The sequence below is a fragment of the Suricata suricatta genome, chromosome 6 (assembly GCF_006229205.1).
Source record: "Suricata suricatta isolate VVHF042 chromosome 6, meerkat_22Aug2017_6uvM2_HiC, whole genome shotgun sequence".
Lineage (NCBI taxonomy): Eukaryota > Metazoa > Chordata > Mammalia > Carnivora > Herpestidae > Suricata > Suricata suricatta.
Genome location: NC_043705.1, coordinates 65,444,535 through 65,459,579, shown reverse-complemented (window position 1 = coordinate 65,459,579; position 15,045 = coordinate 65,444,535). Strand labels below are relative to the sequence as shown.

The 15,045-nt window shown below is 38.0% G+C and overlaps 1 protein-coding gene across 1 annotated transcript in view; it reads right to left on the bottom strand.

Annotated features, from left to right (window-relative positions):
• ADGRV1 (adhesion G protein-coupled receptor V1) overlaps window positions 1–15,045 on the bottom strand; it is a 506,381-nt gene that overhangs the window by 362,412 nt on the left and 128,924 nt on the right. The window contains exons 46-52 of the mRNA XM_029942597.1: window positions 14,204–14,361; window positions 13,963–14,109; window positions 13,533–13,640; window positions 10,378–10,642; window positions 9,265–9,387; window positions 4,191–4,413; window positions 3,655–3,859 (exon numbers count right to left, since the gene is read on the bottom strand). Coding sequence (XP_029798457.1) covers window positions 3,655–3,859; window positions 4,191–4,413; window positions 9,265–9,387; window positions 10,378–10,642; window positions 13,533–13,640; window positions 13,963–14,109; window positions 14,204–14,361 — 1,229 coding nt within the window. The remainder of the gene's footprint in view (window positions 1–3,654; window positions 3,860–4,190; window positions 4,414–9,264; window positions 9,388–10,377; window positions 10,643–13,532; window positions 13,641–13,962; window positions 14,110–14,203; window positions 14,362–15,045) is intronic.

Genomic DNA, 15,045 nt, shown 5'->3' with positions numbered 1-15,045 from the left:
TCTAGCAATCCCTCTAGGTCTTGTTTTTTGTTGTTTTTTTTTTTTGTAAAATAAGTTTCTGATGTACATGGACTTTAAGGTCCCATCCAAACGTAAAAACACCAATGAGAATGAAAGCACTCTTTCTGTTCACTTACAAATGTCTCCTTTTTTTGAAATCGTATACTCTAAAAAGTTTCGACAGCCTGTTCTGTTTCCATTGACACGGTTTCACCCTCAGCCCCTAGTCTTTACAACTAATTTTCCTGCCAGAAATATCCTCTTCCCTTGTGTTAGAATCTCACACTCTTTTCTCACCTATGCTCCTCAGCATCTTTCCTTCGTTTCAGGCTGATTTCTACTTTAGTGTGACCGGAACTCCTCCTCCAACACTTGCAGCAGCTCTTGCCAGCAGATGAATGAGCTTGTCCTCAAAATTAATACTCAAAGGAATCCCTTTTACAACACCCCTAGTTTATCCATAAGCAATAAAGGAAGAATATGGAATATAAAGGTTTTTTTAAATCTTCTAATAGTCTTCTTTTTCTTGCCTTTTTACTACGGTAATCATAAAAGAAATTCCTATATGAATTTCTTAAAGCTTCTATCTAGAATGCTAATTTGAGTAGATGGCCTATCCTTTGCCAGAGTTTTACACTGCATTTTAAACATATTGTTACAAATGTTACATAGTAATAATATCTTGCTCAAAGATTTCAACCTTTCTACAGAAAATATATTGATTTGCAGTGCTGGGTGGCTTAGTTGGTTAAGCGTCTGACTTTAGTTCAGGTCATGATCTTACAGTTCGTGAGTTCAAGCCCTTCATTGGGCTTTGTGCTGACAGCTCAGAGCCTGGAACCTGCTTCGGATTCTGTGTCTCCCTCTCTCTATGCCCCTCCCTGGCTCCTGCTCTGTCTCCTTGTGTCTCAAAAATAAATAAAACATTTTTTTTAAAAAAAGAAAACATATTGATTTTAAAATACACATATGGGGTGTCTAGCTGGCTCAGTCAGTAGAGCATGTAACACAAGCTCAGGGTTGTAAGTTCGAGCCCCATGTTGGGTGTAGAGATTACTTAAAAATAAAGTCTTTAGGGGTGCCTGGGTGGCTCAGTCAGTTAAGCATCCAACTTCAGCTCAGGTCATGATCTCAAGGTTCATGAGTTCGAGCCCTGTGATGGGCTCTGTGCTGACAGCTCAGAGCCTGGAGCCTGCTTCAGATTCTGTGTCTCCCTCTCTCTCTGCCTCTCCCCCACTCATACTGTGTCTCTCTCTGTTTCTCAAAAAATGAATGTTTTAAAAAATTTAAATCCGTAAAAAAATAAAATATGTATAATTTCTTCATAAAGAAGAGAAGCCTCTCTTGCCCCATGCCCTCTACTGATAAGGGTTAGTGAAATAAGCATTTAAAACAACCAGAAAATTGTCAAGAAACTCTTTCTCTACTAAATCTTTTCTTAGAACAAGTTTGTCCAGACACAGAGGCCTGTACTGAGGAATTTTAGTGAACGGATTGAAGTAACCCAGGATATTACCGACTGGGAAGGATTAAACCACAGTACTTTGCTGTTTCTATGATAATTTTGGAATAAGCCTCATAAAGAGAAATCTGGGACACCTGGGTGGCTCAGTCAGTTAAACATCTGACTTCAGCTCCGGTCATGATCTTGTGGTTCATGGGTACAGGCCCCTTGTCAGACTGTGCTGACAGCTCAGAGCCTGGAGCCTGCTTGAGATTCTGCCTCCCTCTCTCTGCCCCTCCCCCACTCAGGCTCTGTCTCTCTCTCTCTCAAAAATAAACATTTAAAAAAATTTCTTTCTTCCTGACCTTCCCCACCACTGTTCATACCTTAGAGCTGTACTGACCTACACAGTGGCCACTGGCCACATGGGCTGCTGAACACCTGAAACGTGATTGGTCTGTACATGTAATCTGCACTGGTGGTCTGAAGACAAAGTATGAAAAAAAAGGGTATAAAATATTTCATCAATCACTTTATACTGGTTAATATACTGGGTTAAATAAAATAAAACAGTAAAAATATTTTCACCCATTTCTGCTTTTTTTCTGGAGCTAAAAAACTAAAATTATATATATGGCTCACATTGTAATTTCCCTTGATGACTTTGCTTTGTATCCCCATCACTGTAACAAATCACAGTATGAGAATGATGGAACCCTGAGTCCTTTGAGTCCTCCTAGCAAGTCACCAAAACTGTGGGTGTTGCTGGGGATGGCCAAAACAGGGCCCCGGCCCTTCACTTCCTCAGCCTCATCTCTCCCCAACTGACTTCAGCTATAGTGACCTCCTTGCTACACCAGATGGCCGAGGCCTCACTTGAGGGCTTCTGATGTTGCTGATGATTTCCCCTGCCTGGAATGTTCTTCCCCCATGTCCTCCACGCCTTCATCCTCATCTCACTTCCTTAGTGCTGCCCTCTGTGATATCCTCTGTTTTATTTCTCTGCACACAACCCCCTCCGCCCCCCTCACAATCTTCATCTGTCCTCCCTGCCTAACGTTCCTCCATGGCATGTATGACCATCAGATACAGTACAGACGTCTTGTGCATCTTTGTCTACTATCTCTCTTTGCCTCATCTACAATTTAAGGACAAAGAGGATAAAGAGTTTTACTATTTAACTTTTTGATACATCTCTAGCACCTGAAAGAGCATCTGGTACACAGTACATGTTTAAAAAAAAAACTGCTACACTAATGAATGAATTAATGAACAGATGCATGAGTGGCCTTGTTAGTTCTGGCCAATGAGACACGAGAAGAGTTTTCCGGAAGCTTTTGGGAAATCTCTTTCTTACTACAAGAGCCACATTTCTCTCTCTCCCCAACTGGACGTGAACAAAAAAGCAGTAGCCCTAATAGTAACATCAGCTTTCAAACAACCAAATGAAGAACCAGCTTTATGTTGGCCAAGTGGAGAGATCGCAAGAATCTGAGCCATGCTGACATAGTATCCACCCAAATCTGAAGTTTATCTTCTCTGGGGCCATGTTCTTGATGTTTAAGCCAATTTGACCTGCGTTTTCCTTACTAGCAGAAGATTTCAGAGAATTATAGTTGCAGCTATCACTCTAATTAAGAAATCAGGATAGAGTTTGCAAATAGGGCTAAGTGATGCAATACAAAAGGGTGTCCTTTTGCTCATGAAAATAAAGGAATATGAATTCTGAGCCTGAAAGTCGACCTGAGAAGATTTGCATAGTTCTCTTTCTTCAGGGGAAAGCACCTCCATGTGTACAATCAACTACAGTTATAAATTTCTCCCTCTCTTCCTCTCTGCCCTCCCCCCCAGTACAAATAGAACAGTTGTGTGTGATGAAACACAGTATACAGTATGTTTGGGACTTATTTCATCATTACCCTCTAGAGATAAGGCTAATAGCAGAACCAAACTCCAGGACCAAGGCCAAATGGGAACATTTCAAATTCAATCTTGTAAGAGTAATCAGTACAAAAAAAATTAGGACAAGTTGATTCAGAGTTTAGTGTGAAGAACTATAAATTATAAGACATCAGTTAAATACACCTTAAAATGCATAGAAAGAGAAGGGAGAGAGCCTGAGGATACTAAAGGAGGACTGAGTGATGACAACACCTAATATATAAATACAATGAATAAATCATCTTGACTTCTAAGCATGGGATCTTTACCTGAGCAAATCCAACAACTCCATAGGCATCATCATTAGACAGAACAGTTATTTTTACATAACCATTAATACCAATCTCTGCTCCTCCTTTGGGATTTTTAAGCTGAACTCTGAAGAATTCTTCTTCTTCTGGAACGGTATCATCAAGGATATTTACCACTATTACAGCTTCTCTGTCACCAGGTTCAAATATCAGTTCACCTGAACTAGCATAAGAAGCATATCAAATAAGGCAGCTGCAACAAATCTCAGGCATATAGAAAAGTAGATTACACATAAAACTCTCAGAACACTGATTAATATTAAACATTTGGAAAAATCTTAACATTTCATACATAAAATTATAATACAAAATGCTCATAATACTGATTAGCTATAGAACAGATGTCAGAAATACGGAACATAATCAAATTTCTAGATTATAAATTACCCTTATATTTTACATATTTTCAGTCATTAAATAAACACTTAGAAATTAGGTGCCCTATAAAAACTACAGTGAGCATAAAGAGATTCCATATAAAATGGTGAACCTACCTAGGAATAAAGTCAGACTGGCTGGAGATGTAGGCCAGCTCATATATGTGTGAGTGGATGGTTCCCACTAGAGCAATTAAATTCTTGCTTGAATTAAGGGATTTTACTGTAACAAAAGCTGCATCATGAGCAGAAGGTGCTTCCAGAATAAAAGAGAATTGATTCAGCTCTGAATTCCAACAGTAAAGTGCAGACATGGCTGGACCAACAAGAAGTATGTGGACTGTGGGAAGAAAGAAATGGCAATGAAATAAGAATGTTACTTTGCATGCTCCCTATCATAGGACCATAGCAAAACCTTTCAACTCTCAAAGTGATGTCTGAATTAACTAAATATGATCTGATTTCTGAAAACCAAAATATTATTTGAAATAACTGAATGTAAATTATAGCATTAAAAAGCTGTGGAATGATCAAACCAGCCTAACAATAATCCCATCATCCACTTAATAAATGAGAAATCACTGGATAGGGGCACTTGGGTGGCTCAGTCGGGTTTAAGCATCTGACTCTTGACCTGGGCTCAGGTCACAGAATTCCCTTCCACTTATCAAAACTACAAAATAATAAAAGTATTCCAAAGGAAGGCAACTGGCTGAGATCATTTAAGGACTGAGTGCTAGAGTGAGTGTTCCTAGCACTTAGAGATCTAGGAGAAAAAGAAGAAACCAGTAACACACAGAGCAGCCAGAGAGGGCTACACGGGAAGCAGTGTCCTCGGGACAGAGCAGGTTCCAGTGCAAGGAGGGACAGTCAGAGAAAAGTTCAAGATAAAATGTGTTTGTTCTGGGAGGCACGGTGGAAGGGTTTAGGAAGCTGGGGAGGGAAGAGCTGTGCCTTTGGCCTGGAAATTAGGGCTCACATGGCCTAGGGCACACCCCATGAGGACGGTCATCTTCTCCAGAGGGGCCTAGGCTTCTTATGGTGACTCCACAGGGGTGAAGAGAATGATGAATTCATGCAAATGATTTCTAAAGCTGGTGGTTTTTCAACGGTGATAGTTTTGGTAAAGCTGAGAGTGTTGGCAAGTTAAGGAGAGGGGCAGGGGTCAGCGTCTTTCCAGGAGCATTAATTAAATGACTCTTCCTTAAAGAAGCTTTCTGGACAAACCTTAGACCTGGTCAAGTCTTCTCCATTTTGTGATATGCAAACACTGTATTCTTGCACAGCAGTTATCAGTTTATACCTAGAGACTTTTTATGTGATTATATATCATGTCTCCATTCCCTATTGCATGTTAAACTTCTGCAAAGCGGGGGCTAGAATTCATTTCGTTTCCCTTATTTCCTCTGGGCCTACCACTGTGCCTGGCATATAACTGGCATTCAAAAACTCTATCAAATAATGAAGGACTGAAGGAAGAGAGAAAGAAAAGTGTATACATCCTTGCCATCTCAGTCATATCCATTCTTCCTCTTGCATTTAAAGAATTCCATCACCACCCAATAATCTCTGTCATTAACCAGAATAAATATGTAATCCTCACAGTCATGGCTCCAATCTAATATTTGACATAGTCAAAATAAGAAAGTCCTTGAATATTATTTAATGCATAATTTCAGCTTTCAGAGGTGAAATTTCTATAATAAGCCATTCTAAATAATTAGTTACAATCTTTTCATACTTCTACAACCTCCAGTCACAGAAACAAAAGAAATAAAGAGACCTCACAATGGGTCCCTTAACAAGCCTCTGGCAGAATTTTTCATAAATTCTTTTAGAAAGTGTGCCTATTCTATTTCTTTAAAAATCTTTAAAGAGAATTCTTTAACTTAATTAATAATCCATTCAGGCAGCACTTGTCATCCTTAAAAATATTCATTAGGAAACTATTTTGAATTATAATAAGTGACTCAAGTAGGTACAGTTAGTCCACCTGTAAACTTGAGGTATAAGAAAAGCAAAAATAATAAAGGCAGAAAATTAAAGGACAAGTAGACACAAACAAAGACATGATGAAGGATATGTAATTTACTTAGTAAATCAATTGCTGAGTGAATAAGAAAGTCACAGCTTTATGGCCTGTCAGAGGTGTCATGACAAGTCAAGAGAAGTTATTTATGAAGAGAATGCTCAGAACAGAGACACACATAGAAAATGGCAGCACAGTGGCCTAGAGTAGAGGCCAGACAATGATGTAATGGTCCAGAGATCAGGTGACCTGGGAAAACACAGCATGGACACAGGGCCAACGAGAGAAAAATGCACAGGGAAACAAAGCACAATGAGATAGACAATCCATAAAAAATGAGAGATAAATAATGCTGATTCCTGGTCAGCAGATGAGGCGACTGAAGGAAACAGGGTCTAAGGATTCCAGTGCCTGAATCAGAAAACTGCAGTCGGGCACCTAAGAGAGAAGCTGCGAACACAGATTCCTGTATTTGTGCTAAATCCTCTATTCTTCTCAATATCATAAGCAGATTTTAGTTCTTATGAATTCAACTACCTGAATGCATCAATGTCTCCAAAATCTAAACCTCTGATTTCTTCAGTGCCACATCTCTAAACCCTGCAGAGGCTTCTATATTAACTCTTGCCCATGAAGTTGCAAACTACTGCATCTAGCATATTCTATATACCAAAGCAAGGTGGAGCTATAAAACATGCTTTTGATCATCACTTGCTTTTGAAATGCCTTCAAGGATTTTTTTACCCTAATAATGCTCACAGTGTAGTCACCGGACCCATAACAGTCACTGAGACACTTCAGGAGGGTCTGTGAAGTCGAAACTATTTTTGTAGAAATACTAAGATGTTGTCGGTCTACATCACTCTCACTCCTTTATGAGTGTACATGGGATTTTCTAGAGGCCATATGACTGATAATATTGTAGTAGATAGAATATAGACACAGACAGAAGAAACCAGACATTAAGAAATTGGCAAAAATAATGAAGTAATACCACTCTTTGTACAAAGGTTTTTGTATCAGAAAGTACTTTAAAAAAAAAAAAACATGTTATTTTTGTTCACAAGTAGTAAGTTCACTGCTTTCATTCTTAATTGAATTAAGAAGTATCTTAAACATTTCTCCTTTTTAATTTCTAATACAATAAATATTAGTATGTAGAATTCACACAAACAAAAGCACTCTGAGTTCCTTAAAATTTTAAGAGAATGAGAAGTTTCTAAGGCAAAAATATTGGGGAACCACTGAACAATCCAAACAGAGCCCAAATCCTGAACATGACATTCCAGACTTTCTTGTATAGATGCTAGTGTGTCTCCAAACTTACCACCACTACACTGAGTCAAATCCTCTGTCCCTACCACTCCAGTCGGCTCATTGTGCCCTCAACGTCATATATACTTCTCCTTTTCTCTTTTGCTCACACCTTCCTGCCTGCTCACATTTCCTACCAGCCCACCCAGGCCAAGCTCAAGCCACCCTCTGATACCTCTTACCTACTGACAGACCAAATGAGACTGGAATTCTATCTTGAACTATTATCTTAATATTTTTCTTGCTTCTCCAATCAGATCTCTGAAGGCAAAGAATTCTTCATAACTTTAGGAATCCCTGCGTGGCTCAGTCAGTTAAGTGTCCAACTCGTGATTTTGGCTCAGGTCATGATCTCACGGTTTATGGGACTGAGTCCTGTGCTGACAGTGCAGAGCTTGCTTAGTATTCTCTCTCTCTCTCTCTCTCTCTCTCTCTCTCTCTCTCTCTCTGCCCCTCCCCCATCCTGATTAAAAAATAAATAAACTTGAAAAAAAAATTTTTAAAAGAATTCTTCATAATGTTTTAAAAAAATTTTTTTGAGAGACAGAAAGAGACAGTGCAAACTGGGGAGGGTCAGAGAGAGAGGGAGATATAGAATCTGAATCAATCTCCAGGCTCTATGCTAGCTGACAGCAGAGAGCCCAACATGGGGCTCGAACCCTTGAAGTGTGAGATCATGACCTGAGCTTAAGCTGTACGCTTAACTGACTGAGCCACCCAGGCACCCCCCCAAAAATTTTTTTTAATGTTTACTTATTTTTGAGAGAGACAGGGGCAGAGTATGACCAGAGGAGGGGTAGAGACAGAGGGAGACACAGAATCTGAAGCAGCCTCTAGGCTCTGAGCTAGCTGTCAGCACAGAGCCCGATGCGGGGCTCGAACCCACAAACCGTGAGATCATGACCTGAGCCAAAGATGGACACTTAACCAACTGAGCTACCCAGGCACCCCTTTTAAAACTTTTTAAATGCTTTTCAAATTTATTTTTGAGAGACAGAGAGATCATAAACAATGACTACATATAATGTCTAATAATAAACGGTGATGTTTGATTCATACAAAAAAATTCCTATGTCTCAATTTAAAAGGACTTTGATTCCTCCAGATTCATCTCCTGAGTCACCTGGTTTGGCTTCCAGGTTCCTCTGGGTACCTCAACAGGAGACATGATGACTCCCGGAGCATGCTCCCTGCACTGTTCACTGGGAGGCAGCCCCACAAGCTCACCACGCCAACTGCTGCTGCCCTCTATGCCTTGTTACCATGGGTCCACCCAAATGATTCTCCACCAACCCAGAAATAATCCTACAGCCTCCAGGCAACATGTACCCCTTGGTTTCTCACTAAAGGACTTTGTTTTTGGAACAACTGTGAGTAAAAATACTGCCTACATTTCTGATGTGTATATTAAAGCACAGAAAGTCAAGAAAGGATCAGACTGGAAGAAGGATAGGAGACTGAACAATCATTTTCTGACTTTTTAAAAATACTTCAATGGAGATACCTGTCATCTTCTTACGCTTTCATATTTCAAACATATACCATATGCAATGTCACTCTTCATTTTTCTTAGACAAAATAAATGTATTATCTTATGTTATCTTTCACTCATGTTTCCTGCCATATTTCAGCTATTCTGATTCCTCTCAAGCATAATGTTCATTTTAAAAATATTAGTCCTTTTGCATTTCTAGAATTTCCAGAAATACTACTGTTAAGATCTTGATTTTACATCCTTATTAAAATACCCAGTATCTGGCAAAGTGATACTATCTCTAACTCAATAAGATTAAAATTATTCTAGCTTTCCACAAATCATTTCAGACGAGTTAGCTGAAACACCCTTACCTATTCCTGAAGCTGGTGTAAAGGAGTAGATCCTATTAATGGCAGCAAAATCCAGGGATTGAAAATATCTGAAAGAGGACCGTCCTGTCTCCCAGATGAAAATATCAATTGAATTCTGATTTCCTATAATAATGGAATAAAAGCCAAATCCGAATGCAAAAGTTACAGGGAAAAAAGTGACAAAATCACACATTAAAAAATTATTAAAATATTTAATTTAAAAAACAAATTTAGTTAGGACATTGCTCCAAATTCATTTAGTTGGTAGAAAACACTTCAATGTCTTTTGCATTTACCACATGAAGCATGGCCACTTCTTAGTTATGATCTGATATTAAAGAAAGAACAGTGACACATGTTTTGTTTTTTAGGAAGGTTGAAATTTTACCTAAGAAAGTTCCACAAGGCAAAAGAAAGCATATTTATATTCAGAGAATATTTTGAAACAGTCTTATAAAAGGTCCCTGAGCATCTTTTATCACTACTATAAATTACCTGCGGCTCCCCAAGTACAGTCACAGAAAATGTTATCTGTTTGCACTTTGGATACAAGATCTTCATAGATCTTTTCCTAGATCTTTCTACTTTACATACCTATCCCAAGTTTTATTTTAATATAACTTTAATGTGACGGTTTATAATCTAAAGATTATACATATAACACTCAAAATGTGTTTCTTTTTTCTAAAATCCATTTGCAGCTGACAGTCAATACCTTATCCATCGAGAAATGGATTAGCTGGGGCACCTGGGCAGCTCAGTCAGTTGAGTGTCTGACTCTTGGTCTTGGCTCAGGTCATGATCTCATGGTTCATGGGATGGAGACCCGCACTGGGCTCTGCCCTCACAGTGCAGACCCTGCTTGGGATTCTCTCTCTCTCCTCCCTCTCTCTGCCCCTCCCTCTGTGCATGTGTGGGCACATATTCACTTGCTCTCTCTCTCTCTCTCTCTCTCTCTTTCTCTCTCTCTCTCAAAATAAACATTAAAAAAAAGAAATGAATTAGCTAAAAAAATTATTCTAAGAGCTGCATGTTTTCATACTGAACATACTATATGAATGATAGGTAATTTCAATAATGGTGTATATATTACAAATGTTAATATCTTCTTACCTAGAGAGATGGTTTTGGCATAGATTAAATAAGTATCATCGCCTGAAGTCAAGGCCTCGACTTGTGTTGTCCCATTGACTGGCACTTCTTGAAAGTTAATAAACTCACTGCCAGACCATCTGAGTAAAAGGGAATTTGGCCTGGCATTCACCTGGGAAATGGCTAAGAACATAGAGCCTCTTCTGGGGAACAAGGCTATGCTCAGCACACCTCGGACAGGAAGTGTCTGGTGCAAGGTGAAGCTTCCTCCACTCCATCTGAAGACCTGTGGGAAAGGTTCAAATACAAAACCCTTCGTGACCAGGGATTGAGTACTTGTGTGAATTTAACCAATATTATGTATGTACTCTCCTAATCCCCTTTATTTAGTTAGGAGGATACTTTCATAAATGAGAAAATATCAAAACTGATGCTCTCTCACTGCTCTCCCTCTTTTAGCTGTGTGTGTGTGTGTGTGTCTGTGTGTCTGTGTCTAGGCTCACATGCAGAGAATGAGTAAAAAAGAAGTTATTTGAAAATAAATCAATTTCAAATATACATCTGGGTAGGGGCAAGTCACAGAAAGAGAAAAGGAAAGCTAAAATTGGAGAGCAGTCACTTAAATATGAAATATTCAGTTCTGGATAATAAACTTTCTGATGCTGTAATATCATTATTTAGCCACTGTTCAAGCAATATAATATTAAAAGAAACACCAAAACTTTTTAGTCCTGAAGGTGGCAATGTATACAAAATTTTGTTCACAAGTTTAAAATTAAAAGAAGATACTGAATCTACCTGGTTTCTTACACAATCTGGTCAACTGCAGAATTATATGTATTCACTCAACAATTAGACACCTTCTGTGAGCCTGGCATCACGCTAGGAGTTATGGATAGAGTGGCCTTATGGATCTTACTAACAGGAAAAGGCAAACAATAAAAACATCGATAAATAAATGTATGATGATTCGGTTGAGACAAATGCTGAAGATAACAAGTAGGATGATACAACAGAGTGACGGGTGTTACACAGGAAATAAAACTGTAAAGAATGACATGCCAAAATTTCTAAGGCAGAAAGTGTTTGTCATAAGCTGAATGAAGACTGGCCCAACTAGAAAGAAGTTGAAAGTGATAAGGAATGAAGACAGTAAGACGGACAGGTAAGATCATGAGGTATCCTTTGTGAAGATGACTATATAATTTATCACAGGGATCCTTTACAGAGCAGAAGGGATAGTATTGACATAATCCAGTCCTGTGTTGAGCAGATAAAGATATATAGTTATGCTACTTACAGTCCATTATCAAGTAACTTAGAATTTATTTTCTATATAATTGGAAATCACTGAAGAGTTTTAAAACAAGGAATAACACAAAATAATATTTTTAAAAGACTACACCAACTACTTGATGGAGAAGGGATGTAAGGAGTCAGAGAAGAAGTTCTGAGATCAGCTGGGAGGCTCCTCCAACCGTGTGGGAGGGAAATGATGGGACCTGGACTAGGGAAGGAGGAGCAGAGATGGAAAGAAATGTCTGTATTCAAAGCATTCTTAGGAGAAATAATTAAAACAGTAATAAGTTAGCTGAAGTGAATAAAAACGAGTAATCAAGAAAGATGAATGCCAGCATTTGGTCTTAAGCAATTGCATTTATGAGGCTGCTATTTTCTGAGATGAAAGCATCATAACAAGATTCATAGAGAAAATCAAAGTTCAGTTTGGGATATGTTAAATCTTAGAGACTTAAAACATATTTTTGTGGAGATGCCAACAAGAAGTTAGACATGTAAGTCTAGAAATTAGAGAAAAGGCTACCAAGAAAATTAGAAAACAGCCTATAGTTGATACCTAAAGTCAAAGGATTGATGAAAGTACCTGGATCGAGCAAAAAGAAAAAGAAATTTGAATAAAAACTGAACATGAAAAACTCCAAAGTATCTAAGTTTAGAAAAGGAACTGGCAGTGGACACTGAAAAGGGTGACACAGAGAGACAGAAGGGAAACTTGTGTGGTACTTTAGAAATGAAGAGGGGCAACTGGGTGGCTCAGTCAGTTAAGGGTCCTCCTTCAGCTCAGGTCATGATCTCACGGTTCGTGAGTTAAGACCCATCTCCGTCTCTGTGCTAATGGCTCAGAGCCTGGAGCCTGTTTTGGATTCTGTGTCTCCCTCTCTTTCTCTGCCCCCCGCCCTCGCTCATGCTGTGTCTCACTCTGTCTCTCTCAAAAATAAACAGTAAAAAAAATTTTTTTAAATGAAGAGAAGAGATGGTTTAAATTTGAGGATGAGGTAACTGTCACATGCTAACAGGAAGCAGCATAAGAGAATGACAAAAAACATCCAGTGAATTTGCAACTCAGCTGTCATCAGTGACCATGAGGAAAGACAAAAGCAGGTAGACAATTCTTTCACTGTATCTTACTACAGAAAGGAGAAAAGAAATGAAACAGAAAGTAGAAGGGGGTGAGATCAGGAAAGAAATTTCTTTTGAAGCTTGGAGATCATACATTTACACTGATTGCAATAATTCAACAGAGAGAGATGTTAGTGATGCCAGACACAAAGGGAACAACTAAACGTTCTTCTGGCAAGAGGAGCCTGGCTGTTATAGAAGGAAAATTTCCTCCGTAAGAGGATGGAGGAACAAGACTGGGTTTCAAGAAGGTTTCTGAATTTGGCCTTGGCAAGATGACTAAGCTCCTTTCTGGTAGATTTCATTTCAACAAAGTCATCAGCTGAAAATGCGATGAGAGGCAGGTAAGCGAGTCTGAGGAGTGAGAAAATTATCAAATAGGCATTATTAGGATTATGAGATATAGTTAACTAGATAAAGCGTGGAATTTCTGGAGTGATGGTAAATGTCCATTTGGCAACACTAATCAAGAATTGTTAGTGATACCATCTGTCCAGTTACGTGATTTTTCTCCATTATGTTTTCCAAAGCCATTAAATTCTAACTAAATGTTCATGCTTATTACTGCACTTAGTCTGGCTCTCGAAGACAATATTTATAATTCCATTATTTAAAAATCGACTAATTAATATCTACATTCTACTTTACTACTTTACCACAATAAAATAATGGGGGATTTTTACACTAAATTTACAGACTACATCTTTGGTAAGTTCAAACAGAGTATTTTTTAAAAATTCATTTTAAAAGAATCAAACCTGAGTTAATTCAGAATCATCTCTTTGACTTGCAACAATTAAATAATCTTGATTGTCTGAACTAAAATATTTTATTTGAGAACTTTCCGAAATAATGATTGTTTGTACCTGCAAGGAAGATAAAACCATGGGAATAAATATTTAAAGGGAAATTCAACTAGGAAAGGCTCTGAATACACTAATAGTATGAGTTAATATTTGAAGTTCAAAATTTGAAAAAATCATTCTAAGCACTAGGTATGCATATTAGGTGTCATTTCAAGACAGACAAAAATAGCCTGGATTAAGACACTCAGCTAAAATGAGTATCAACTTGCAAAAAGCTGCTTTTCACATTAATATAGAACATATGTTATCTCCCATTTAAATCTTTCAAATCTGATTTTCCTTTTAAATAAAGCAATCTACAAAAAATGAAGAAATTTTTTACCAAGAATAATTTGAATCCAGATGTGAATGTATACACACTGATAACAGAAGGTTTTTCTTCACTTCTTTCTTCATGAGTAATCACAAAGTAAGGGGAAACACCAATATTAAATGCCTCACAAGTTTTAGGATTTTCTATATTTAAATCCTAGGAAATAAGGAATAACAATAATTCATGAGTCATCTGAAGTTTACATATACATTTTATTTCATGTACTATAAAATGACTGACTGATGTTTACCTCAAGTGGAATAAAAATCCCTTGCCATCGATAAATAGTAGAAAACACTTTTCTTAACATTATACCATATACTGAATCTTCCAAAGTAAAGAAACACCAACCAGAAGGCGATGCATCCAAAAAACTTTGAACTATGGAGAACACAGCATCCATTCCCCCTGAAATACATAAATCGTGATTTATTTGCTAATATAATTTCCCTTCGAAACTTTACGCCAAGTTTATTTAAACAGTGCGACTTGTGAATTTGTTACCAGATATAAATTGTGTGTGTGTGTGTGTGTGTCTAAGACAAAAATATAAGCCAGAGAAGTTAAAAAATAACTAAAAATAATAATTTTAAAAAACTATTAAAACTCTGTTCTAAATCCAGGTAGACTTTTCCAAAGTTTTTAAAATACTAAACATATATTAAAAATTTTTTTAATGTTTATTTTTGAGAGAGAGAGAGACAGACAGACAGACAGTGGGGGAGAGACAGGGAGACAGAATCTGAAGGAGGCTCCAGGATCCCAGCTGTCAGCACAAAGCCCAACACTGTGCTCAAACCCACAGACTGCGAGATCAAGACCCGAGCTGAAATCCATTGCTAAACCAAGTGACTCACTTAGGTGCCCCTAAAATGCTAAATGTATATTTTAAAGGGAAATATGCTCAACATGATTTTTATCAACTTTCACAAGGATGATGAAAATATAATTGAGAAGGGAGGGAATGACATATGGCCCTTCGTAGGAAAGTGGATGGACCTTGAGGGTGTCATGCTGAGTGAAGTAAGCCAGGCAGAGAAGGACAGAAACCATATGTTTGCACTCATAGGTCTAGCAGGAAAACAAGAGAGA